A 25,919-nucleotide genomic window follows, 5' to 3' on the forward strand; every position below is an offset into this window, starting at 1 on the left:
GAAGAGAGTACCAAGGGAACTCGAGGATGCTAATGGCTGAAGGGGAACCAGGGGAGGCGTGGGGGAGGCTGCCTTCCAGTCTTCTGGCCTCCTACTATTACCTCCACTCAAAGCCCCCCAAAGCAGAGTATAGAAGGGTGGATTTGCAGTTGCATTGCAACCAGCACAGATACTGTCTTCTCTGTAGGTCATCACTTGTGCCATTGCAACCATGTAAACACAGAGACACGGCCTTGAACCCTGGAACGGTAGTTTCACCGTGGTTGGCCAGATCCTGAATATGCTTATAGTAAGTTTTTAGATCAGCTTTGGAATAAAAATGCAAAATTTGGAATTTTCATCGGCAAACCATGGAGTGCCTTTTGATACATTGACAGACTGGATGTGTCCTTAGATCTTGGTTTAGAGACCATACAGGGTGATACCTTGGTACCGTGACTTTAAGAAGGACAGTGGTGGAGGAAAAGGGAGGCAGTTCCTTTGTTTACATATGTATTTATTGTTACTTCTTGATTGTGTGGTGCCATGGAGATGTGTAAAGTGTAACTGGGCACTATGCTTTCATAATTTACAAAGTAGAAGGTCACAGCATTGAGGATGAAATGTTGTTCCTAGTCAAGCACCTGACAAACTCCACACACTAAATAAATGTGGGCTTCCTTTCCTTCTGCCATATTTGTAGTCCACAAGTGACTTTGAAGTCCCAAAGATCTTTAGATATCACCAAAAAAAGGTTAACCAAGAACTTGATGTAATCTGGTTGGAGTTAGCTAGTAGAAGGTTGAAGGATGCAATTATGCAGATGTTGAGAAATACATTCATAATTCAAAAATGATTTTTTTTCCTAGTTAGAAAAGTACGTGGCCTCATGGTAGAAAAATTAGAAGGTTCAGGTAAGTGTAAAGAGGCAGAAAACCTTATAATCCCTTCACTCCAAAGCAACCCAAATAACATCAGCATATTGCTCTTAGGCTTTTGCATGGATTTGTGTGTATTTAATAATGCTGCAATAATGCTATCATGTATAACAGATTTATTATGGGTGTTACATCATCAAATCCTCATACTCACACTATGAGTTTGGTCTTATTATGATCTCCTTTTGACAAATGACAAAACTGAGACTTAGGGAGTTCAGGTAACTTGCTCAAGAGTAGAACTCACTGGGGTTCAAGAGCCTGGGCTCTGTCTTCATCAATGGGCAATACGATCCCTTCAGCTGAAACTTTTGACACATATGTTTGTGTCCTGATGTTTTATTAACTTTGTAGCATTTCCCAACATAGCTAAAACTCATTATTAATAATTTTTGAAAGTACATTAATATTCTTCTACATGGTTTACCCATTACTTGCGTAAGAATCCCCATGCCTGACATTTTAGTTATTTTCTGTTATGGGTAATAACTGGGTTAAAAAAAAGAGTTTGATCTCCTATGTATGCCAATGAAGTAATACAGTGAATACAAATCAGTTTCAAGGTTCATACTGCAAGTTTGTGTTTAGTTTTATTTTGATGATCCCATTAAAAAGGAATATTTATTGCCTATATGTGTATAGGAATCTATACATATACCTTGTATATGAACATATATGTATTTTACATATATATATGATATGTATGTGTAGGACTTACACAGTTGACCCTTAGACAGTGTGGGGGTTAGGGGTACTGACCACCTGTGCAGTTGAAAATTCATGTATAAGTCAACTACTGACCTGCTGTTGACTGGAAGCCTTATCGATAACATACAGAATTTAGAATCATATAGAACTTATAAAAATATATAATATAGAATTATATACAGTAGGTATAGAATCTATATATGGCATATTAAATCTATACATGTATATATTGTATACATATAATCTATGTATTGTGTACTTATATACAATGAATATATGTAGGAATCTATATTTGTATACATACTAACATAAGTATAGGTTATAGACTACAAAGCATTTTTTTCCTCATCCATATTATTTTATCTGCTCTCCCCAAAAGTCCTGGAATACAGATGGTCTCTTTGGAGGTAAGCACATTGCAGCACAGAGCGGTTCACTGGCTCACCTAGGGTTAAGTGGCTGTATGTGCTGAAGCTGGGATTGGAAATCGGGACTTCTGGTTCCTTCCACACTATGCTACTGTCTCACCTCATTTGTTCCTGGTCTCCTATCACTGTTTTCCTATTACGGGGAGACTGGCTGGATCTCATAGAATTTCCTCCTGATGTGGGATAGTTCAGGGTCTTCCTTTATAAACCCTTCCCTTGTTTCTCTTTCTTCATGTTGCCACTCAGGGGGTCCTTTCCCTACGGTCACTGGTAGATTTGGGTGCTAGCGGCCATGTGTTTTTTGGCCAAGAAGCAGGAAAATGAGCCAATGTGTTGTACTCTCCCTCAAAAATTTTTAAACCTGGGAAAAAAGTGTCACTGGGAGGTGGTCAGATTTGTGAGTCAAAATTTGTAATGTTCGTTTAGAAGATAAAATATGTTTCGTAAAAAAAGGAAATGTTTCCTATAGCACTGAAAATAAAACTGCCCTTTGAAGCAGTGCTTTATTTTCTGTGTAGGTTTAATTAGGAAGTGGCACTTTGTTGTGGGAACATAATCACAGAAGGGCCTTTGTTTTAGACGAAACTTTAAACAATAGCTGCTTGTTTGCCGGGTTTTATAAAACCTCATTAATTTGGATGTCTGTTGTTTTTTCCCTAAAATTTCTGAAAAATTGACCAGAACTAGATTTAGGTTTATTATTGTGTCATATCCAAATAGAAGGTGTTTGCTAAGCACACTGACAGGGTAAATAAGAAAAGAACAGGCAGATTTCACAGTCTTCAGAGGGAAAATCTTGAAAGATTTTTAGAACAAGAATTGCATGTAAGTTGGAGTTTCTCATTGCAGGGGAGTCTTGGCTGTTCATTAAAAGAGGTCAGGCAAAGACCCTTCCTGGAAACTGTGGTAGGAATTATTGTTAACCGTATACTTGCATTGATTCAAAATGATTCATTCTGTTTCAATTTTCTGTTACTTTATACTCAACCAATTTCACATGTTAAGTTTTTCTTGAATTTGTTTGGCAAAAAGAATAGATTGGAAGAAATCTTAAGCTCTTCATTGTGGTCTGAAGTAAGCCACACAAAATCCTTGTCCTTCAGGCATTTTTATCTTTTTCATCCTGTTCTCTGTGAAACTGCTACTCTCGTAGATAGGTCTTTCTTTTGTTTTCCTATTTTTATTATCTCATTTTATTGTTTCATACACAACTTCTCCAGTTATCTATTGTGTATCTAGTGTGTAAGAAATCACAGCAAACCGTTATGCCTTCAAACAGCAGCATTCATTATATTTATCCCAGTTTCTATGGGTGAGTATTTCAGGAAGGGCTTGATTGAGTGGGTGTATGGGTAAGGTTGCAGGCATGGGGGTTGGAGGTGGGGCAGCTGGGGAGGAGGTGCTGAGGCAACTAGGAAGAGGGGTCTGGGCAGCTGGGAAGAGGGTACTGGGGCAGCTGAGAAGGGGGTGCTGGGGCAGCTGGGGCTTCATGTGGTCTCAAGACCTCTCTGTGTGGTCTCTCCATGTGAGCTGGTGTGGGCGTCCTCATAGCATGGCAGCCTTAAGGCAGAATGCCTACATGGCAGTTCAGGGCTCCAGCACAAATGTTCCAGAGAAAGTTCCAGAAGTCGTGTCCCCACGTAGACCTGGCCTCCAGAGTCACGTGGCAGCACCTCCCTGGGCGCTATGGGCCACCCGGTCATTGAAGTCATGGAAGATTCAAGTAGAGGAAACATGGAGCCACCCCAGCCTGTCAGCGGGGGAGGGGGAAACAGTTGGAGGCCTGTTGTCAAACTGTGACTGCCTCATACTTCTGACAACGCCTGTCTCTGAGGGACTTCTTCTGCCAGCCTCCCACAGCTCGTCTTAGGTGCCATGCCTTTATCTTTTGGTGTCCTAAAGAGCTAGAGGATCAAATGGGGACACAAATACTATACCTTGAATTGTTCAATGTTCCTGGCGGGTGAGCTGAATAAGTGAAATTAACTGAGACCAGGCTTCAAGGACTGTGCAGACTTCTGTTTCCTGACAAGATTTATTTTTTTAATGTTGATTTATTTTGCGAGAGGGAGGCCGAGAGAGCAAGCATGAGTGGGGGAGGGGCAGAGGACGAGGGGGAGAGAGAATCTCAAGCAGGCGCCTCACTGTCAGCACAGAGCCGGACATGGGGCTCGATCTCAGGATGTGTGAGATCATGACCTGAGCCAAAAGCAAGAGTGAGACACTTAACCAGCTGAGCCACCCAGGTGCCCTGACAAGATTTATTTTTGAGCTTTATCATTTATGTATTATCAATAGTTTGCTGAACAGTCAAGCATAAGCCTATTGCCATTTAGCACATTTCGTTTAGCATCCCCAGCCCCTTATTTTGTTTTGAAAGTCAGAGGATTGGCCTCACTAATACAGTATGTCTTACTCAACAGGGCTTCTTAGACTGGGCCTTGGTGAGGATTCTGGGAAATCAGTGCAGGTTTTGAGACCCTGTCTCAATATACTTTTTTTGTCCCCAGTTATTTTGACTTCAAAATACAGTTTTTTGTATATGTATGGAAAGAGAGAGGTCTGTTCTGAAATCATTATTTCTTCCTGTTATAAAGATAAGTTTTAATTTCTGAAGAAATACTTCTTTGGAAAATATGGTGCCGTTGGAATCCATTCTAGCGTTTGCTGGGTTTTTATTTCTTTCTTTTTACTTAGTGATCTACTCAAACTGCAGCATCTTTATCCTTAAAAATAAAGCTGGGACAACTAGAAAAAAAACAAAGGAGCTCATGAATACCTCAGCTATACCTCAGAATAGCTCTTGTGTTTTCAATGTCTTCAATTGACCTTTTCTCTGTGCAGAAACATCCTTTATTTTGATATAAAAGTGGAAATTTTTGAAATATAAAAAAATACAAGGCAAAAAGTTTCTAAAAAATCACTTGTGATATTAATTACCAGGAGTTACCTTTTTTTTTTAGATTTTTTTTTTAATGTTTATTTGTTTCTGAGAGAGAGACAGAGTGTGATCAGGTGAGGGGTAGAGAGAGGGGAGACACAGAATCCGAAGCAGGCTCCAGGCTCTGAGCTGTCAGCACAGAGCCTGACACGGGGCCTGAACTCACAAATCGTAAGATCATGACCTGAGCCTAAGTCGGACACTTGACCGACTGAACCACCCAGGTGCCTTAGGAATTACCTTTTGATCTATTCCATCCTAGGTGAGAACACGGTATATATTTAATAATTCATGATCTCTGCCTATTGGGTGCTAGGGCCTCAGGATTCCTTGATGAACAAGACAGTGATGGCATTTGGGGAAAACCCTTAGCACAGAGAAGGTACGCAACAAACAGTAGCTTCCTTATATATTGGTTGTTATCACTGCTGCTTTGATTGTTACTTAAGGCCGAGTCTGGCCTTCAGGGCCTCTGGTCGTGGGGGAAATGGGCAAGTAAGCAGACCTCTTTGGTCCTGTGGAATAGGGGTTGAGGGTGCTTGGAGAACATAAGGAAGGGAAGCTTAGGGAATCAGGGAGACAACCCAAATGAAGGGAGTGAAGGAAGGGAGCAGGGAATGAGGAAGGGTACACAGGAGAGCAGCTAGGGAAAGGCATGTTTATGGAGCTAAAATAGTACATTCAGTCCTATAATAAGTGTCTTCTTTCATTTTTCCTGTTGATTGAGATACAGTTTACACACTGTGAAATGCACCCGTCGTAAGGGTATAGTTGGATGGGTTTTGACACCTACAGACACATGTGTAAGCCACAGCCTTATAGAAATACAGACCATTTCCACGGCCCCACCACCTCCTCCTGTGCCTTCCCAGTCTGCGCTCTACCAGCCCCTCCCCCTCCCCCTCCCACCACCAACTCCTCTGGAAGTTTCTCACTTTATTTTTTTTTTAATTTTTTTTTTAACGTTTATTTATTTTTGAGACAGAGAGAGACAGAGCATGAACGGGGGGGGGGGGGGGCAGAGAGAGAGGGAGACACAGAATCGGAAGCAGGCTCCAGACTCTAAGCTGTCAGCACAGAGCCCGATGTGGGGCTCGAACTCACAAATCGTGAGATCATGACCTGAGACAAAGTTGGGTGCTTAACTGACTGAGCCACTCAGGCCTCCCTAATTTTTTAGAACCACTCTTTTGTATACTTTATCCAGTTTTCTAGTTGTTTACTCCGGGAGGGCCAGGCAGTACCAACTTCTTCTTCATGGCCATCCTCGAAATTCCTGTAACAATATTTAATGACAGAATAATAGGTCACCATCTGGGTACATGATAATTTATTCAACCTGTTCCCATTGTTGGACATATAAGGCATTTCCAATTTTATAAAGTCATGCTGCAACAAATGTTTGGATATTTTTATGACTGAAGGTCTGATTATATTTTAGTGTAGATTCCGAGAAATGGGATTATTGGGTCAAAGAGCTTAAACATCTTTCAAATGTGATCTTTTTTCTTTTGTTGAGAGAGAGAGAGAGAGGATGCAAGTGAGTGAGGGGCAGAGAGAGAGAGGGAGAGAGAGAGAGAAGCAGGGCTCGTCCAAAGCAGGGCTCGAGCTCACCTGAAGTGAGCCCGAACTCATCAACGTGAGATCATGACCTGAGCCGAAGTCAGATATTAACCAACTGAGCCACCCAGGCGCCCCTCAAATGTGATCTTCACTGCCTTAGTTTTTCAGAAATATTTGTTATTTTATATGCTCTCTGACAGTGAGTGTGTGTGTCTCACAACCCCTCAGCAGCTCAGAGATTAACATTTCCCTTCGATTTTTGTTCTCTGCTAATCGAATAGCAGAGCATCTACTATTTGCTTGTTTGTTTATTTGTTATTATTTGTTCATGCATTTATTCAGATGTAACATATACTTATTGATTTATGTCACTGTATTGGACATATATTTGGGGGCACTGGGCTGAATTCAGATGCTTAAACAATGTTTATTTATCCTTGTCTATTACCTTCACAGGTATAAATTATGCCATGATTATTCACCTCTACAGGAGCCATCAAATTGCTTGTAACATGACACTCTTAGATATTTGAACATCCATGCAAGAGGCAGGACAGAATTTTCAACTCCTCTTGTAACCAGCCAGCAAAACGTTGAATTAACTCTAAATATCATTGTTTGGGGAGGTACCACTTGTCAGAAGAATCACTATGGCACTTGAGAAAAGTAACAAAAACTCTGATAGTGGTACCTTCCAGCCATAGTGAGCATCTTATGAAGTGTTTTCCTATGCATTATTTCACACCACACTTACAATGCGGAACAAGTAAAGAACGGATCGATTCGCGTTCGCGTTCTTCGTTGTGAATCATGCAGTGGGGACAATAGAACACGCTCTGGATTTATCATTTTAAGCCTGACTTGTGGAAAACATCAAATCTAGTTTTATAATTCTCTAGATGGTAAGAAATTAAAATGTGTTACCTGGGGGAGAGTGAATCTGGAAGTCTTGCTCTGTGAGCATTATTCTTGGTGAGATGACAGGCAAAGTTGCCAGAGCGATAAAGGTAGAAAATCCTTAGTGACCCGGACAGCAGCCTGTTTATGCCAGTGCACTTCCTGAGGCCTGGGATCCCTTTGAGATTTGTATCCAGATACTCGGAGGGCACTGGCTCCCTCTGGCCTGCCCTTTATGCGCCATAAGGTACGGAAATGAAGTCTGGAAAAGCTGTGTGATCAAATTAAAACCTGCAGATTATTAGCTGGGGAGTCACAGCTGTCCACACCGGATATCCTGAGAAATTTGGTGAAGTCTTAAAACCACCCATTAGCCAACTGGGGTGGTTTAAGCTTTCTTAGAGTGATAACTACGATAGTCATGTGTAAATAGTTTGTTTTTGACAAACTATTTTATAGTTACTAAAGTAACTATAGTTTTTGACAAACTATTTTATAGTTACTAAAGTAATATAGACTTTATTTTGCAGAGAAGTTTTCGATTTATAGGAAAACTGAGTGAAAAGTATAAGAGTTCCCATATACCCCCCTCTATAATAGTTTTTGATCAACTTTGGACTCTTAATCATAGTTTTTAAAAGTAAATCAAGTGACTGATGTAGTACATATTCACAAGTTTCTAAGAACTTTCCCCCTCATATGTAGAGGGTGACTGAAAATTGTCATCCGTCTTATAATTTAAAATTTTCTCTTTTCTGTAGTGTTTTATGGCCTGTTATCAGAGGATATTTACCTTTGTTCTTCATACAGTAGAAGCACAGAAAAGCCAGTAACGTAACCAGGCAGTAGGCCTCCACTGAGGTGGCCACTATTCGGGGTTATTTATTGCTTTATACCAGATTTACCTACGGGCCAGGCAGGAAACAGGGCTTCCCAGAAGTCAGCTCGTGGTTCAGGAAGTAGCTCCAGGGAGGAAAGCAGTCTGTCTGAACTGTGGGTCTTCAGTCAAGGCATCGCCAGGGCCTCCTTCCCTTCTCCAACCTGAGTGGTTTGGGGCTTGGATTTTGTATTTTGTGAAGTACCATCATGACAGAAACAAGGTCATGGGAAAGATGAGATTCCCGATGTCCCTTCTGAGCTGTTTGCTTGACCTCCACGTGGCTTCATGGGCTTCTCCAGAGTTCCCTGACTAGAAATAATGTGTTCTACTCACGTGCAATTCAGAAACCTCCATCTTCCAGGAAAAGTTGAATCTTCATGCCATTTACTTTTCTCTCCCTATTTTCCCATCCTTTTTTTTTTCTTGTGGTAAAATATACATAAAATTTGCCATCGTAACCATTTTTTTTTAAGCGTGCCATTTAGTGGCATTAAGTACATTCACACTGTTGTGAAATCATCACCACTATTTACCTCTAGGTGAATAATCAAGTCTCTATGAATTTGAGGTGACCCATATGAGTGGAATCATGCAGTATTTATCCTTTGCATCTGGCTTATTTCACTTAGCATAATGTCCTCAACGTTCACCCATGTTGTGTTACGTATTAGAATTTCATTCCTCTTTAAGGCTGAATAGGGACATCCCAGGGTTTGTTGACCCATTTATCCACTGATGGATATTTGGGTTATTTCCATCTCTTGGGTATTGTGAGTAGTGCCACTATAGACATTGGTATATTGGTATCTGTTTGAGTCCCTGCTTTCAGAAGTGGGATTGCTTGGTCATATGGTAATTCTATGATTAATTTTTTGAGGACTGTCTTCCATACTGTCTTCCATAATGGCTGCACCATTTTACATTTTCACCACATTTTTTTTTTAATTTCTTTTTTTTTTTAATTTTTTTTAACGTTTATTTATTTTTGAGACAGAGAGAGACAGAGCATGAACGGGGGAGGGTCAGAGAGAGAGGGAGACACAGAATCTGAAACAGGCTCCAGGCTCTGAGCGGTCAGCATAGAGCCTGACGCGGGGCTCGAACTCACGGACCGTGAGATCATGACCTGAGCCAAAGTCGGCCACTTAACCGACTGAGCCACCCAGGCACCCCACCACATTTTTTTTAAGTAAACAAAAAGCCATCCTACGTGAGACACTTATTTAGATATTCTTTTTTTTTAAAAAAAGCTTTAAGCGTGATCATTTAAATGTGATAACCATCCATTTGATGCCTGACAAGTGATAGATGCTCAGTGAAGTTAGATGTGTCTAAAGAAAAATGACAATCTTTAAATAGGACATAGACCAAAGAATGAAATCTTGCAAAAACAAAAAATAAAATGCTTTCTAATTTCTCTAGTGCTAAAACTATAAACGATCCGGCTAGATTTCGTGACCAAAGGAAAGAAACACATAATTATTGTTTCTAGGAGTTGTAAATGTGTAACTAATAGGTTAATGTTTAGTGGAGTCGGTCAAGTGCAGATTTACACAGCTTTTCTGGATGGTATCGCCACTTGGATTTGGGAGGCTTAATGATTAGGAGCCCCTTTTACTTTCATAGGGTGTGATGACACTGTTTTCTCATGATTAGTGATGAGAAGGGATCGGAAGCACGCGACCTGTTGCGAGAACGACTAGGGCACCATAGGCCTTTGGGAGTTCTAGCAGATGAAGTGGAAAGAAGTTGATTTCCAAATGTTTGTAGCCAGAAGTTTCTGAGACTGAGGAAAGAAGGGGGAAGTGCGGGTTGTGGGGCCATGTGGGACAGACCAGTTCCATCTTCCAGAGGCGGATAGAGGGTCCTGCCAGAGTTGGAGAGCTCTGCCTGACCTCTTTGTGTTTTCTTCAAACTTATATTTGACTTTTTAGAAAACCCTTTGGGGCACCTGGGTGGCTCGGTCAGTTAAGTATCCGACTCTCGGCTTCAGCTCAGGTCATGATCTCAGTTTGTGAGTTCTAGCCCTGCATCCGGCTCTGTGAAGACAGCATGGAGCCATCTTGGGATTCTTTCTAACTCTTTCTCTGCCCCTCCCTCACTCATGCTCTCTCTTTCTCAAAATAAATAAATAAACTTAAAAAAAAAAAAAAAAGAGGGGCACCTGGGTGGCTCAGTCGGCTGAGTGTCCAACTTCGGCTCAGATCATGATGTCACAGCTTGTGAGTTCAAGCCCCACGTCGGGCTCTGTGCTGACAGCTCAGAGCCTGGAGCCTGCTTCCGATTCTGTGTGTGTGTCTTTCTCTGCCCCTCTCCCACTCGTGCCATGTCTCTGTCTCTCAAAAATAAATAAACATTAAAAAAAAAAAAGAAAAAGAAAACGCTTGACCTTTTCTATTTTTGGTCTTGGCCTTCACTACATCAGTGTCACCATCTCTCCCGATTTCCCAGCACCAACATCCAGTTCCATTATCTTTTCACCCCTGCTGACTCCGCAGCCCCCTGGTTCAAGGTCCTCTAATGGTCTAAAAGTTTGAACATGGTGTCCTTCCCTGTCTCCCCCCTTCTGTCTACACCCAAGCTGGCCTGGCCTCCTGCCATTTCTACACCACTCTGTGCTCTGGCCCTGCAGGGTCTTCCCTCCTTGTCCCTCTGCTCCTTCTCTTGCTTTACCTCGACATCTCCTCCTCAGGCCTCCCCTCTTTTCAGAGAAGACTTCCCTGACCACCCCATCTTCTCCAGTTTAGGCTGGCCTCCCCTGCCACAGCCAGACACCTTCAACACCTTCTGTCTTCCTGGGGACTTGGCTAACCTCTGTCTTGTCCATCAGGGCATCCAGCCATGCTAACCATGTCCTCCCCTTCCCCGCTGTACTGGTTGCACCTGCCCCATACAGTCCCCGTCACAAAGCAGACACTCAGTCAGTGTTTATTGAATGAAGCTCCAGTGAAACGTTGTTAGGGAGCACTCCTTGCTCCCGTCCTCATGTGTCCCTATGGGGAGCATCTCTGAGAATGACATCTCTGCTTCTCTGCCTCTCCCTCCTCCTCCCCTGGAGAGGAGCAGGTGTTTGTCTAGCTGGCTGAAGAGCTGACCCAGGTAGGGCCACGTCCCTATTCTTCTCTTGTCGGGCAGGTTGTCATAGGACACAGGTTCCTGACCCGCAGGGCAAGGTCACGGGGCCGGTGTGCACGTGTCCACTCCGCCCGTGACGCAGAGCCACACAGACCACTACAGCTACCCATTAAAGCCGCAACCTCCATTTTTTCCCTTTTTCTGGAATATCGCTGACTTCTTTCTTCAGTCTCTGTGACAGATTTCTGAGCCTACTTCACTGTGAGTAGGGGAAGAAAGGGAAATTATTTATTGCCACTTCTGCTCCAACATAAATCAACGGGAGGCTGCATTTTGGGGAAAAGCCAAATGTAATTTCGAAGGCTATGAGATTCATAGGTGAAAAACTGGTGGAGGGTAGGAGTCAGGGGATAGGAAAGGTGCCTTTTGTATTTCTTAGGTCTGAGAGTGACCAGTACGTGCATCTCACAAGCGGGTTTGTCTCATCGTAGGGGTGCTGGGCCGTCACAGGACACAGAGTGGGAAAAAGGGTGAAGATATCCACGCAGGGCATTGGGTGACATGCCTCGTTGTGCTTTTGAGGTAGTTCCGACTAATCTTCCACAAAATTTAGCAAAAGCGTTCCAGAACACTTGGCAACATTGAGCACTGGGAACAATTATGTGGAGAAATGCACTGACACAGGGAATGAAAACCAACCTCTTACTGTCCAGTTTTGACTTCTTCAAGTAGTGTGACACTTTTCCTTTGAAATACTTGCTAGTCGTCCTTAAATGGAAACTGTGACATGGGACAGCTTACTGACTGTCCTTTTTAAAATAGCTTTTCTAGTTGATGAAACACAGAACTGCTTCTGACAGATGTTTTGAGTATCGCTTCCCCATCCTCCGATTGCTGGTTATAAGTTACCGTTTCCTTTTTAGACAGGCTTTCCTCGTCCCCACACACAGCGGGGGGACATCAGCAGGCACAGAGGCCTGGCCTGCTTGAAGCATCTTGGTTCAAAAGTGGGCCATTCCTCGTTTTTCTGAGACGCGAATCTTCAAGTTAAGGAAAGAAACCTACTTGATTTAAATTTGTCACTACCGGTAGCCAAGTCCCCCCATCCCAGTGAAAAGAAAAGGCAAAAAAGAAAAGACAGCAGAGGGCAGATCGGGATTTTTGATGTGTTCATTTTGCATTTCTAATGACAGCACCAAATTTAAAGGAAAAGAAATCTAGTTTTATTCCAGAATGCTCTTCTCATTCACAACGCTGTTTCCTTCTGTCTGTTAATTTTGTATACAGGTCCTAAAATGAAGAGAGATCAGTAAAACAGCCAACTAAAATATGGTAGAAATGACATTGTAAGGTGATTGCCCGTAAGGGGTTTACCTAAAAAGTGCATCGCACGTATCCTGTGCGTCAAGTAACCTAAGCCCCAAACTCCCCCTGCTGCTTCCCATGATTATCAACTGATTAGATGCGTGAGTGATGTATACTCTAAAACCAGCAGAGGTTCATATCTGTGGTAGTAGTCAGCCTTCTGGTAAATAATAACCTCTTTATTCCTGAGTAGTAAATACTAATTCAAATGGTCATTCTGAATTTCATAGCCTAATAATGTCCTAAGAAATAAAGCTTACAAAGCGCAAATTCACTACTTTTTGGAGGGATAATTGAGCAATATTACTTATCAAATGCACTTAGCTTTTAAAACATATAATTTAACCCATAACCCCAAACTCTTTGGTTGGCAAAAAGCTCTTTTCCATCACATTAGAAAGAAAACATTCCTCCATTCACTGTGTAGTGACCGTCGCGGAGGCAGGTAAATGCTTGTATGGAGAATTTCCAGAGGGGATCCTGCGCGGTATCTGGGTCCCCGCGGATTACGTGGCCCAGCAGAGAGAAGTTGAGCTTTCTGTGGAGATGAGATACTTCACTTCTCCATGTACGTTGGAAATTAACCTCCAATGTTGGAGAATGAGGCTCTCTGTATTTTTCAGATGCGTGTCCCTGAGGTGAATTTGATATGTTTAAGATGGCGGCCCACGTGAAAATTCCTGTCTGGATTCCACTGTAGAAAGTGGTGTTCGATGTACGTCTACTTTATTTATGTGACACTGTTTATGTGCATTCCAGTGATCATTAACAAAGGCCACCTGGTGGAAAACCGTGATGAAGGTGGATTTTGAAATGGCTGTATCAGCTGCAGGTTTGGCAAGACCGCAGTGGCTCTGAGTCTAGTGAAAACTGCTTCATCAGCTTGTGTTCAGCCAACCTTACGTGGAGACAAAAGGCAGTTTAGTCAACCATGCAAAAAACCAAAAGCAACAAAAAAAAAAAAACCCTAAAGAAACACAGGACTATCACAGATTTCATTAGGGCAAATGTTTAAGATTCTATATACTAACATAGAATCCCTCACTTGTTCTATGTTGTGTGTTAAGTCCTGTTTATCAATGCACAGTTCGTGAATTAGAACTTGTATGAATTTGCTAGGCCTGTCATAGCAAATACGAAAGACGTGGTGGCTTAAACAACAGAAGTTTAGGGGTGCTGGCGGCTCAGTCAGTTAAGTGTCCGACTTCAGCTCAGGTCATGATCTTATGATTTGTGGGTTCAAGCCCCGCATCAGGCTCTGTGCTGACAGCTCGGAGCCTGGAGCCTGCTTCGGATTCTGTGTCTCCCTCTCTCTCTGCCCCTTCCCTGCTCATGTTCTGTCTCTCTCTCAAAAATAAATAAACAGTAAAAAACAAACAAACAAACAAATGCCAGAAATTTATATACTCAGACTTCTGCAGGCTAGAAGTCCAAGGTCAAAATGTTGGCAGGGTTAATTTCTTCTGGGACTTATCTTGTTGGCTTGCAGATGGCTTCTTACTGTGTCCCCATATGGTCCCCCTTCGGTGTGTGTGCATCTGTGTCCTAATCTTCTTATAAAGTCACTGGGCATATTAGATCAGGGCTCATTTATATGACCTCATTTAACTTTAATTACCTCTTTAAAGACCCTGTCTGCGTATATAGTCACATTCTGCAGTCCTAGGGGTTAGGACTTCAGCATATGAGTTTTGGGGACACAATTCAGTCAATAACACAGCTTAAGTGAGGACAGACTGTGTTTAAATGCTTCATGCATTCCTCTCCTCTTTTGCAGATTTATAGCTCCCAGTCCCTTTCTTGGTTTGTGGCTGGTTGTTTTTTTTTTTTGGTCTCCAATTTGGGGACCTTGAGGACTATTTATTGAGAGATTGTGACAACAATGCCTAGCTTCACAGCCCAAGGTCTTGATCAAGATAAGAGTTAAACGTTTCCTTCCTTGAAGGATTGTCCTGAAGTTTCTCCCTTCTGGTTCTCCTTCCATTTGGTGTCCTTTTCTTATGGTTAAGCTCTCAGTATGAAAGCTGACAAAGAGTTTAATGAAAATACAAGAACATGATATTGAAATAATGGAAACACTAGGCTAGGACCCACCAGTTGACCCAGCCTGGAACCTTGCCAGCCGTAGCAGTGTGCATAGTGGTTGAGTACAGACTGCGTGGGCTCAAAGCCCTGTGCTACACATTTGAGTACCTGTGAGATCTTGAGATTACACAACCTTTCTGTGGTGCCTCGGTTTCCTCATCTGTAAAGTGGTGGAAATAACGGCATGTACTTCATAAGAAGAATTTAGTGGTAGGATTAGAAAAGCTAATGATTCTAATGAAGCATTAATAATTCTGATAAGGCCTTTAGCATTGTCCTGGGCCACAGTAAGTGCTACATTAAGCATGAGCTGTCATTAATTTTTGTTTCTGGCACATTCTCCATACCCTCCCATGGCTCATCCAGGACTCTCACGACAGAAATGCCAGAGTTAACTGGAACAACTTCCACGGCACTTGTTTAGATATGAATGCACTGTCCAAGTGAATGTTAGGAATCTTTCATTTTTGTATCACAAAAAGGAAGTTCAGCAACCTTAGGTATGTGTGGTCACTTGGGGACCAGCGCTCTGGAGGATGTGTGGTGGCTGACTTTGGAGTCAGCCTGATTTCTACCTGAAATCTGCCTGATTTCTTATTGGAACCTACAACTCCGTAGTTGGTCTCTTACCGTCTCTATTCATCAGTTTTTGAATATGTAAAATGGAAGAGGGAGCACCTGGGTGGCTCTGTTGGTTGAGCATCTGACTTTTGATTTCTGCTCAAGTCACGATCTTGCAGTCTGTGAGTTCGAGCCCCACGTCGGGCTCCACGCTGACAGTGTGGAGCCTCCCTGGGATTCTCTCTCTTTCCTTCTCTCTCTGCCTCTCTCTCAAAAAAAATAAATAAACTTTTGAAAAAAAAATATATTAACTGGGAACAACAATCATTTGGAATTCAAGGAGTTGTTTGGGATTAAATGAGATGACACACATAAAGCTCTTAAAATGTATGAAGTCATCCTATTAGCTCTTTCCACTTTTAAATGTGAAACTGGAAAAATGAAGGTAAATACAGTTCATTTCAGCTGTCTTTGTAAATTTCCTTTCCTTCTATCCCTCTCAAATGGGCTGCCCCATCACACTGTCTCACTGGGCACCTCTATTTTTTAAAGTCTAGTTTAACATAGTCACCAGTGGTGAAGGATCAAGGTTCCATGATCATGGAGTTCTACTCCTATGATGGAAATATTTGCAAAAGCAACTGGATAGGTAATGAGTAAAGAGGAAGATATTCTCCCTTCAATTAGTTTGGGCGTTGCTCTGAAAACCAGTAGAAGATAAATACCATATGATTTCACTCATATGTGGAATTTAAGAAACAAAACAGATGAATATATGGGGATGGGGGGGCGGGGGGAGAGAAGAGAGGGAACCAAACCACAAGAGACTCTTAAGGATAGACAACAAACCAAGGGTTGGTGGAGGAAAGAAGGTGGGGGATGGGCTGGCTGGGTGATGGGTATTAAGGAGGATGGGTGATGGGTATTGTTATGGTGGGTGTGGTATGTAAGTGATGAATCATTGAGTTCTACTCTTGAAACCAATATGGTATTGTATGTTAACTAACTAAAGTTTAAATTAAAAAAAAAAAAAAAAAAGAAAACCAGGAGGAACCTACGAAGGCAGAAGTCTGTCAGGATGCTCCGGGAGAGTGCTGGATCTCTGAGAAGCTGGAAGTAGCCTGTCACCAACCTGTATAACAAACTCTGGATGTATTTCAGGACTAGTTCTAGAGGAGACAGTAAGATTTATTGGCAGGTACTTCTCAGAAGGGTTCGGTATTTCAGTAACATTAAAATATAGTAAGTCAGGGGAGCATTACATAAATAATGAAATATATGAATTATAAAATTGGGGGAAAGGGTTCTTTGCAATCACCACAAATAAAAATCATGAAGTTGTGTTCATGGGTGAGTTTTCTGGTGATGTTTACGCCAGGACAAAATAGTCTTTGCATCATTTTAATGTTTAAAGGTGGTCTTTATTGAAAAAAAACGGTTCTAGATTTGTCAACATAGCCTGTTCAGTTCCCGTTCCAAGCGTGAATAGCAGATACACAGCTCCTCATTTTCCTCATTCCTGAAACCTGAGAATATCGTTTTACTTCTACTGTGCTTTAGAAACAGTGGTTGCATTTTAAAAGGAAATAGCACATGAATACGGGTCATCAAAATATCAGACACACTTCTATCACTTGCAGACTAAGCTTGGTTGGAGGATGTTTCTTGCAGGTGAATAGAGTTACTATAATGAAATAGAATTGTCTCCCCCAGAGAATGAGTCAGTAGGTGAATGTAAAATTATATGGCTTATGGTGGGTTAACATTAGGAGCTCTTGTGTTCCTGGAACTGGTGAGGGCTAAGATGGAGAAGCTAAAAACAAAAACAAAAAACGCAGAGGCAATAAGACTCAGAATAAGCAAATTATAACTTCCTTCCCAAAGCATACACATATGTATATGTACATACGCACAAATATATATACACATAAATGCTATATGTGTGTACACATTTGTATGCGTATATTACATATATATTTTAAAAATAAAAAATATTTCACTTTGGTTTACAAAAATCACCTCTAACTATCTGGGTTACAGGAAATCTGGAGCAAGTAGCAGTTTACACGGAAAAAGGCATTTTTTTGTATTGTTGCTTGCAACCCTAATCTAAGTTTACTAACAGAAGAGTGAATGCTTGCTAAAGAACAAAGGGCATAATATTTTTCCTATGTTTTCCCCAATTCGGAAAACATTCGAAATTTTGTATTCAGTTCATGGGAACTGCATTTTATAGTAAGGCTGTATTTCGGGCATCACGACAGGGCAATGAGGTCTTGTTAAGTGATGAATATCTTCAGGTAAATAGAAAGTTGACGCTGAAAACTTTGGATTCCAGAGGTGATATATGATTGGCATGTTCGACTGTCTGGAGGAGAGTTACAGGAAATGGAATCAGCATCTTTTCTGAAGCTCTGGGGCATGGAATTTATGAGGCACCTTGAGAATCAATACAAGGAAAGATCCCCTAACAGAGAAAGTTTCCATAAAACAAAAGAACTATCTTCAGAGCAAATGAATTTCCTGCCACTGCAGTGTTCCAAGAGAGGCTGGTTGGTGGAGACATGATTCCTTTTTAGTGCTGAATTTGGGGCTACATAGCTACAAGAGCCCCTTCCAAACCCAAGATTTACCTGGCCGGTCTCCTCGTCCGGCCAGTGGTCATCAACATCCCCCTTTCCCCTCTATTCCTCCTCTACACTTTCTAATTTTATTTCCTTTTAAATGAATAGTTTTTAATCTTTCTGAGCAGTTTTTATGCTTACAGAAAAAAGACTGTAAAGTACAGGGTCCCCTATCCCCCTCACTCCTCTACACTGTTATTCAGTCTTGCATTAGTGTAAAGCATTCATTTTAGCTGACGGGCAGATGTGGATATATGGTTATTAATTAAGTCCTTAATTTACATTGTTTCATTCTTTTGTGTTGCACAGTCTATGGATTTTAACACATGTATAATGATATGTGTCTGCAATTACAGTAGCATACAGAGTAGCTTTGCTGCCCTAAAAATCCTCTTGGTCTCCTAGTCATCTGTCCTTGCCCCTAGCCCCTGACAACTACTCATCTTTTTACTGCCTCTGTATTTTTACCTTCTCCAAAACACCACATTTTTGGAATTATATCGTATGTAGCCTTTTCAAATTGGCTCTTCCACTTAGCAACATGCATTTAAGGTTCCTCCATATCTTTTTGTAGTGTGAGAGCTTATTTCTTTTTATCACTGGAGATGTATCACCCTTTGTTTATTCACCAGTGGAAGTTTTCCATTCACTTATGTAAATACCAAGGAGTGCAGTTGCTGGGTTCTATGGTAAGAATATGTTTACTTTTGTAAGAAACTGACAAACTGCATTCCAAAGCGGCCACCATTTTGCATTTCCATCAGCAATTAATGGGACTCCCTGTTGTTCCATGTCTTGTCAGCATTCAGTATTGTTCGTGCTTTGGATTTACGTCATTCAAACGGGCACATGCTTAGTGGACTGACTTTCCCCCCCTCATATTCAGATGTGTTATTTCCAAATTACTATAAGAAATACACTTAAGGGGTGCCTTGGTGGCTCAGTCAGTTGAGCATCCAACTATTGATTTTGGCTCAGGTCGTGATCTCCTGTTGGATGGAGCCCCGATCAGGCTGTGTGCTGACAGCACGAAGCCTGCTTGGGGTTCTCTCTCTCTCTTTTTCTCTGCCCCTCCCATTTGCAAGTGAGCGTGCGTGCTCTCTCTCTCTCTCTCTCAAAAATAAAGAAAGAAATATATTTAGGCTACTATTTATGAAATATAATGTCACTATTATCATCCAGAATCCAGATGGAAAGACACTAGAAACAAGAGCACAAGCACTGATTTAATATTAATACTGTTGATAATAATTATAATAATATAAATTTATTTGTGAGTCCTTTTTGAGTTTATTTGGAAAAGCAATGCCAAATACCAGGAGAACATTCACAAGACATATTTCTGATCAATACTTGTATGCAATTACATTATGAGACGTTGGCGATCATCGTCTAATAGTTCTTTCAAGGGAACTGTTTTTTGTAATTGCTACTGATTCTCGCTTGAGATTTCTCAGTGTCTTCGTTTCAGGTCTTTCAAGTTGCCTACGTCATCATCAAAGCTGCTAATGCCCCTCGACCCGGAAACTGGATCTTGGAGCGTTCTCTGGATGGCACCAAGTTCAGCCCCTGGCAGTACTATGCAGTCAGTGACACGGAGTGTTTGACCCGTTACAATATCACTCCAAGACGGGGGCCGCCCACTTACAGGGCTGATGATGAAGTGATCTGCACCTCCTACTATTCCAGACTGGTGCCGCTTGAGCACGGAGAGGTACTGTGCCCACCGCAGTGACGTGGTGTTTCACCAGAACGCTCAAAATAGATCTTAGTTCAGGTTACAGAGATCTGTAACTCTCCAGCTGTGTTTAAGGTATTGACTGGTGTCTGTTGATGATTGATGTTGTAACCCGTACATTTCACTGTATTGATTTCGTCCTTTCCAGGAGAGCCCCTGGTCACTCAGCTGTAACTCAATAACTCTGTCAGATACTCCTCAGAGCATCTTTTGTGACACCAGCTCAAGAACATTTGTGGAAATATTAAGGAGAGGACTGAAATGCCTCTAAAAGATGTAGTTTCTAGTTTTCTTTGTGGAGTTCTCCTCTTTGGTGGTGTTGAGTGTCAGAGATGGCTCACAAAGTATTTCAGCTCAGTGCTCACCACACCCAGACCGTACACACTTCATTAGAGTCAGAGTGTAATAAAAAACACACCGTTCTTTAGTGGCACCTGGCTTGATGAGATAAAACTACGAACCCCCTCCTGAGCACTCTTCACAGCAGGAACTCGGCAGCAATCCTGCCTCGTTTCAAGAGCAGAGATTAACAGAGAAACTCTCACTCTCTCACTCTCCCAGTCTGTTCCTGGCACTTAGACTTTGTTTCAGAGAAGTCATAGCCTAATGAAACATGTTAAAATACCCTCACCACCCTGGGAGAAGGGGTTCCGTTAAGTCTTCCGGCAATCGCTGAGATGCTGGAATTCATAATGTGAAATTCATTGAAGATGTTTTGTGAGCATGGTAGTTCACAGGTAGTAATTAACGAATGCTGGATTTCTACAAGAATCTAGTTGGTTAGTTTGATTTTAGATAGTATCAGTAAAGATTACATCTTCAGGGTAAACAATCAGGGCTATATTTTTGCATGGTTAAAGTTGACATTTGTTTATTTTGATGTCTTTATATTTAGATTCATACATCGCTAATCAACGGCAGACCGAGTGCTGATGATCTCTCACCCAAGCTGTTGGAGTTTACTTCTGCACGATATATCCGCCTTCGCTTACAGCGTATCAGAACCCTCAATGCCGATCTTATGACCCTCAGCCACCGAGACCCTAAAGACCTCGATCCTATTGTTACAAGACGAGTAAGTCTATGGCAGGGCTCCTGCCCCTTGTGAAAAGCTTATTTTGTTTAAGAGAAATAGACTTTTCTTTTTGGTTGGCCTTTTCCTCGCAAATTGGCGTTTGTTTTTTTTTCCTTATTTCACTGAGGATCATTATATATGCTTTGTTTAACGTGCCACCTCTAAGCTGGGGGATGGTTCTGACCTCGTGTCCTCAAGCCCCCTCCCCCCATCCCATAATGCCATAATTTAACGAATGTTGTATTTGTTTCTCACATTCTGCTCTGGCTCCACGTGTGGTCTTCAGCAAGATGTTGTTGTTGTTTCCACTTAAAAGGAAATTTTAAAATTTGAGTTATAATTTATATTCAAGGGGAGGTACAGATTTTAAGTTACAGTAAACGTACAAGGTTTGTATGGACAAGCATTTTCAAATCCCTTGGATAAATGAGGAGTGGAATTACTGAGTTACAGGGTAGCTGTGTGTTTAGTATTAAGAAGTTGCTAAGCCTTCTGGAAAGTTGTACCATTTTGCAGACCAGCAACGTGTGAGAGTTCTGTCGCACGACACGCTGTCACAGATGTGGGTTGTCACCCATTTCCACGTCAGCCATTCTGATGTGCATATGGTGGCAGTTCCTTGTGATGTTAATTTGGATTTCCCTGACCACACATGTTGAACAGGTGCTTATTAGTATCTGATCAAATCATTTCGTCCCCTTATTAGGGAGCTATAAAAGACCTTTATATATTTTGTATACCAGTCCTTTGTCAGATGTCTACACTGCAAATATCTTCTCTGTCTGGAGCTTGCTTGTTCACTTTCCCATGACATTTAAGAGGGTTTAATTTTGATGAAGTCGAATTTACCATTTTTAATGTTATGCCTAATGCTTTCTGTGTCCTTTCTGAAAAATAGTTTTTTATTCCGGGTTTGCCAAGATATTACCCTGTGTTCTGTCTAGTAGCTTTATAGTTTTAACTTTTACATCTATTGTCATTTCAAATGAATGTCTGTGTTTGGTGTGAGGTAGAGGTCAAGGCTCTTTGTTTCCCCGCCTATACATACAATTATTCCAGCACCATTTGTTGAAAATACTTTCCTCCATTAAATTGTTTTGGTGCCTTGTTGAAAATTATTTGACTTTACTATTATCTACTTCTATATCTGCACTCCATGCTGGCTTATCGATCTATTTGTCTGTCTTTAGGCTAATAATAAACTTTCTTTCCATAGTTTTTTAGAGTAAGTCTTGAAGTCAGGTACTATAATAGCCCTAGTGAATTATTTTTTAAATATTTTTCGCTATCCTAGGTTGACTGTGTTTCCTTGTAAATTTTGGAATCAGTTTGTTCATTGTTGTCAAAAGAAATCCTGCTAAGATTTTCATTAGGATTTCACTGGTTTCATAGATGAGTTTGGGAAGGGTTTTGGAAGACATTTTGACAATTTTGGATCATCTGATCCGTAAACATGTCATAACTGTCCACTTAGCTAAGTCTTCTGTAGTTCCTCTCGGCAATGTTTTATTATTTGTTTATTTGTACATCTATTATTCAATTTATTCTTAAGAATTACACATTTTTGCATGTTAGTCTTCATAGATGGCTTTCTAAATTTTATTTTCCATTTGTTCATCGCTAGTGTATAGAAATACAGTCCATTTTTATTAATTTTCATATTAAGACATTGCTAAAGTCACATATTATTTCTAGTAGTTTTTTTTTGTTTGTTTGTTTTAGATTTTTTTCCTAAGTACACAATAATATCATCTACAAATAATGAGTGTTGGGTCTTACTATACATTCTTTACACTTTTGAGTTCTTTTTCTTGCATGATTGAACTGGCTGGCACCTCCCATAGATGTGGAATGGAAATGGTGAGAGCAGATTGTAAGAAGAAACCACCTAATCTTTCACTGCAAGCTCTTGGTTGTTCCTGGATTCCCTTTATTAGGTTGAGGAGATTCTCTTCTACTGGCTTGCCAAGTTTTTTTAATGAATGATGTTAAATTCTGTAAAATGCTTTTTGTGAATCTATTTGAAACGATCAAATGATTTTTTTCTCCTTTATTCTATTAAGATGGTGATTTAAATTTACTGATTTTTGTGTGTTGAACTAACGTGGCATTTTGGGGGAAAATCCTACTTGGTCATGAGTTATTATGCTTTGTGTCAAGTACTATATTCAGTTATATGGTGCTGTATTCAACGTAGCAATGTTTCTTAGGGTTTTCAGTGGTATGAGTTTTGAATATGACTGCCTGGTATGAGGTGCAGTTACAAGAATTTCTTGGTATAAGAATTTCTTTTAGATGCCTTTGGTTTTTGTTGATGAACTCATTTGAACATTATTTGCTTAACTTGAACACAAGGATTCTTTGTACATGAAATATAATTTAAAATGTATATCTAATTATTTTTTTAGGTTACTGATAACAACTGAGCTATTTGTTGGTGAGCCCAACATTTTCTTTTAACTGAAACAGAAGAGGCCTTAATTTTTGTTTGTCGCTTTCGTTTTCCTTAGTATTACTATTCAATCAAAGACATTTCTGTTGGCGGAATGTGTATTTGTTATGGCCATGCCAGTAGCTGCCCATGGGATGAAGCTACAAAGGTGAGTTCTAGTATTTTACAGTGTAGTAAAACTTCCAAATAGAAGTTATAGCTATAATATTTGCCTTACTGTATTTTTTATTCAAGTCAGATGTCCAAAGGTGTAAAATCACATGGCAAAAAAAGATTTTTCAGATAATTTAACTGGTTTAATTTTTTTGCACAACTTTATTTCACTTTGTTTGGAGGATATATTTCTTTTTTGTTTGTTTGTTTTCCTACTATGTCCAGCACAAAGCAGTGGTTGTTTTTTTTTTCCCATCATGATGAGTGTACTCTTTATTCTCTTTCAATTATTTCACCCATCCTCTTATACCCCACCCACCTCCCCTCTGATAACCATCAGTTCATTCTCTATAATTAAGGGTCTGATTCTTGGTTTGTGTCTCTCTTTTATTCCCTTTGCTTATTTGTTTTGTTTCTGAAATTCTACCTATAAGTGAGATTATATGGTATTTGTCTTCTCCTGGCTGTCTTATTTCACTTAGCAATATACTCTCTAGATCTATCCATGTTGTTGCAAATAGCAAGATTTCATTCTTTTTTATGGCATAATAATATTCCATTACATATATATATATATATATATATATATATATATATATGCAATGTGTATATATACACCATATCTTCTTTATTCATTCATCTATCAATAGACACTTGGCTGTTTCCATAGTTTGGCTTTTGTAAATAATGCTGCTATAAACACAGGGGTGCACATGTCCTTTTGAATTAGTGTTTTTGTTTTTGGGGGCTAAATACCCAGTAGTGCAATTACTGGGTCATAGGGTAGTTCTATTTTTAACTTTTCGAGGAAACTCCATACTGTTTTCCACAGTGGCTGCACCAGTTTGCACTCCCACCAACAGTGCAAGAGGGTTCCTTTTTCTCCACATCCTCACAAACACCTGTTGGGTTTTTACAAAATGTTTCTTTATTTTTGAGAGAGAGAAAGAAACAGAGCACAACGGGAAGAGGGGCAGAGAGAGAGGGAGACACAAAATCTGAAGCAGGCTCCAGGCTCTGAGCTATCAGCACAGAACCCTACACAGGGCTTTAGCTTGTGAACCATGAGATCATGACCTGAGTTGAAGTTGGATGCTTAACCAATTGAGCCACCCAGGCGCCCCATCGCCTGTTGTTACTTGTGTTATTCATTTTAGCCATTCTGACAGGTGTGAGATGATATCTCATTGTAGTTTTGATTTGCATTTCCCTGATGATGAGTGATGTGGAGCATCTTTTCATGTGTCTGTTGGCCATCCGGATTTCTTCTTTGGAAAAATGTCTGTTCATGTTTTCTGCCCATTTTTAAATTGGATTATTTGTTTTTCGGGTGTTAGTGGTATTAGTCTTTATATATTTTGGATACTAACCCTTTATCGCATATGTCATTTGTACATATTTTCTCCCATTCAATAGGTTGCCTTTTAGTTTTGTTGTTTGTTTCCTTCACTGTGCAGAAACTTTATTTTGATTTAGTCCCAATAGTTTATTTTTGCTTTTATTTTCCTTGCCCCAGGAGACATGTCAGAGAAATTACTGCCTGTGCTCTCTTCAAGTATTTTTATGGTTTCAGGCCTCACATTTAGGTCTTTAATCTATTTTGAGTTTATATGTATGGTGTAAGAAAGTGGTCCAGTTTCATTCTTTTGCATGTAGCTTTTTTCGACACAATTTGTTGAAGATACTGTCTTTTTCTTATTGTATATTCATTCCTCCTTTGTCAAAGATTAATTTACCAAATAACTGTGGGTTTATTTCTTGGTTTTTAAGTCTACTCCATTGATCTGTGTGTGTATTTTTCATATCAGTACCATACTGTTTTAATTACTGTCACTTTACAATGTAACTTGAAATCTGGAATTGTGATACCCCCAGCTTTGTTTTTCATTTTCAAGACTGCTTTGGCTATTTGAGGTCTTGTGTGGTTCCATACAAATTGTAGAATTATTTGTTCTAATTCTATGAAAAATTCTGTTGGTATTTTGATAGGGATTGTGTTAAATCTACCCAAATGTCTTTGGATAGTGTAGACATTTTGATAATAACTGTTCTTCCAATCCATGAGCATGGAATTTCCTTCCATTATTTTGCATCATCTTGAATTTGTTTCATCAGTATTTTATAGTTTTCAGAGGACAGTTCTTTCACCTCTTTGGTTGAGCTTATTCCTAGATATTTTATTGTTTTTGGTGAAGTTGTAAATGGGATCGTTTTCTTTTTTTAAATGTTTATTTACTTAGAGAGAGAGAGAGAGAGAGAGAGAGAGAAAACACATGAGTGGGGGAGGGGCAGAGAGAGAGGGAGAGAGAATCCCAAGCAGGCTCCACTCTGTCAGTGCAGAGCCCAAAGTAGGACTCGATTCCACAAACCATGAGATTATGATTTGAGCTGAAATCAAGAGTCAGACATTTAACCTGCTGAATTACCCAGGTGCCCCAGTGGGATTGTTTTCTTAAT

The 25,919-nt window shown here is 40.5% G+C and overlaps 1 protein-coding gene across 1 annotated transcript in view; it reads left to right on the plus strand.

Moving 5' to 3' along the window:
• The window catches only part of LAMA1 (laminin subunit alpha 1), a 168,294-nt gene that overhangs the window by 38,823 nt on the left and 103,552 nt on the right, over nucleotides 1-25,919 (plus strand). The window contains exons 4-6 of the mRNA XM_081790773.1: nucleotides 19,516-19,758; nucleotides 20,678-20,857; nucleotides 23,368-23,457. Coding sequence (XP_081646899.1) covers nucleotides 19,516-19,758; nucleotides 20,678-20,857; nucleotides 23,368-23,457 — 513 coding nt within the window. The remainder of the gene's footprint in view (nucleotides 1-19,515; nucleotides 19,759-20,677; nucleotides 20,858-23,367; nucleotides 23,458-25,919) is intronic.

This window comes from Panthera onca, chromosome D3, assembly GCF_046562875.1.
Source record: "Panthera onca isolate mPanOnc1 chromosome D3, mPanOnc1 haplotype 2, whole genome shotgun sequence".
NCBI lineage: Eukaryota > Metazoa > Chordata > Mammalia > Carnivora > Felidae > Panthera > Panthera onca.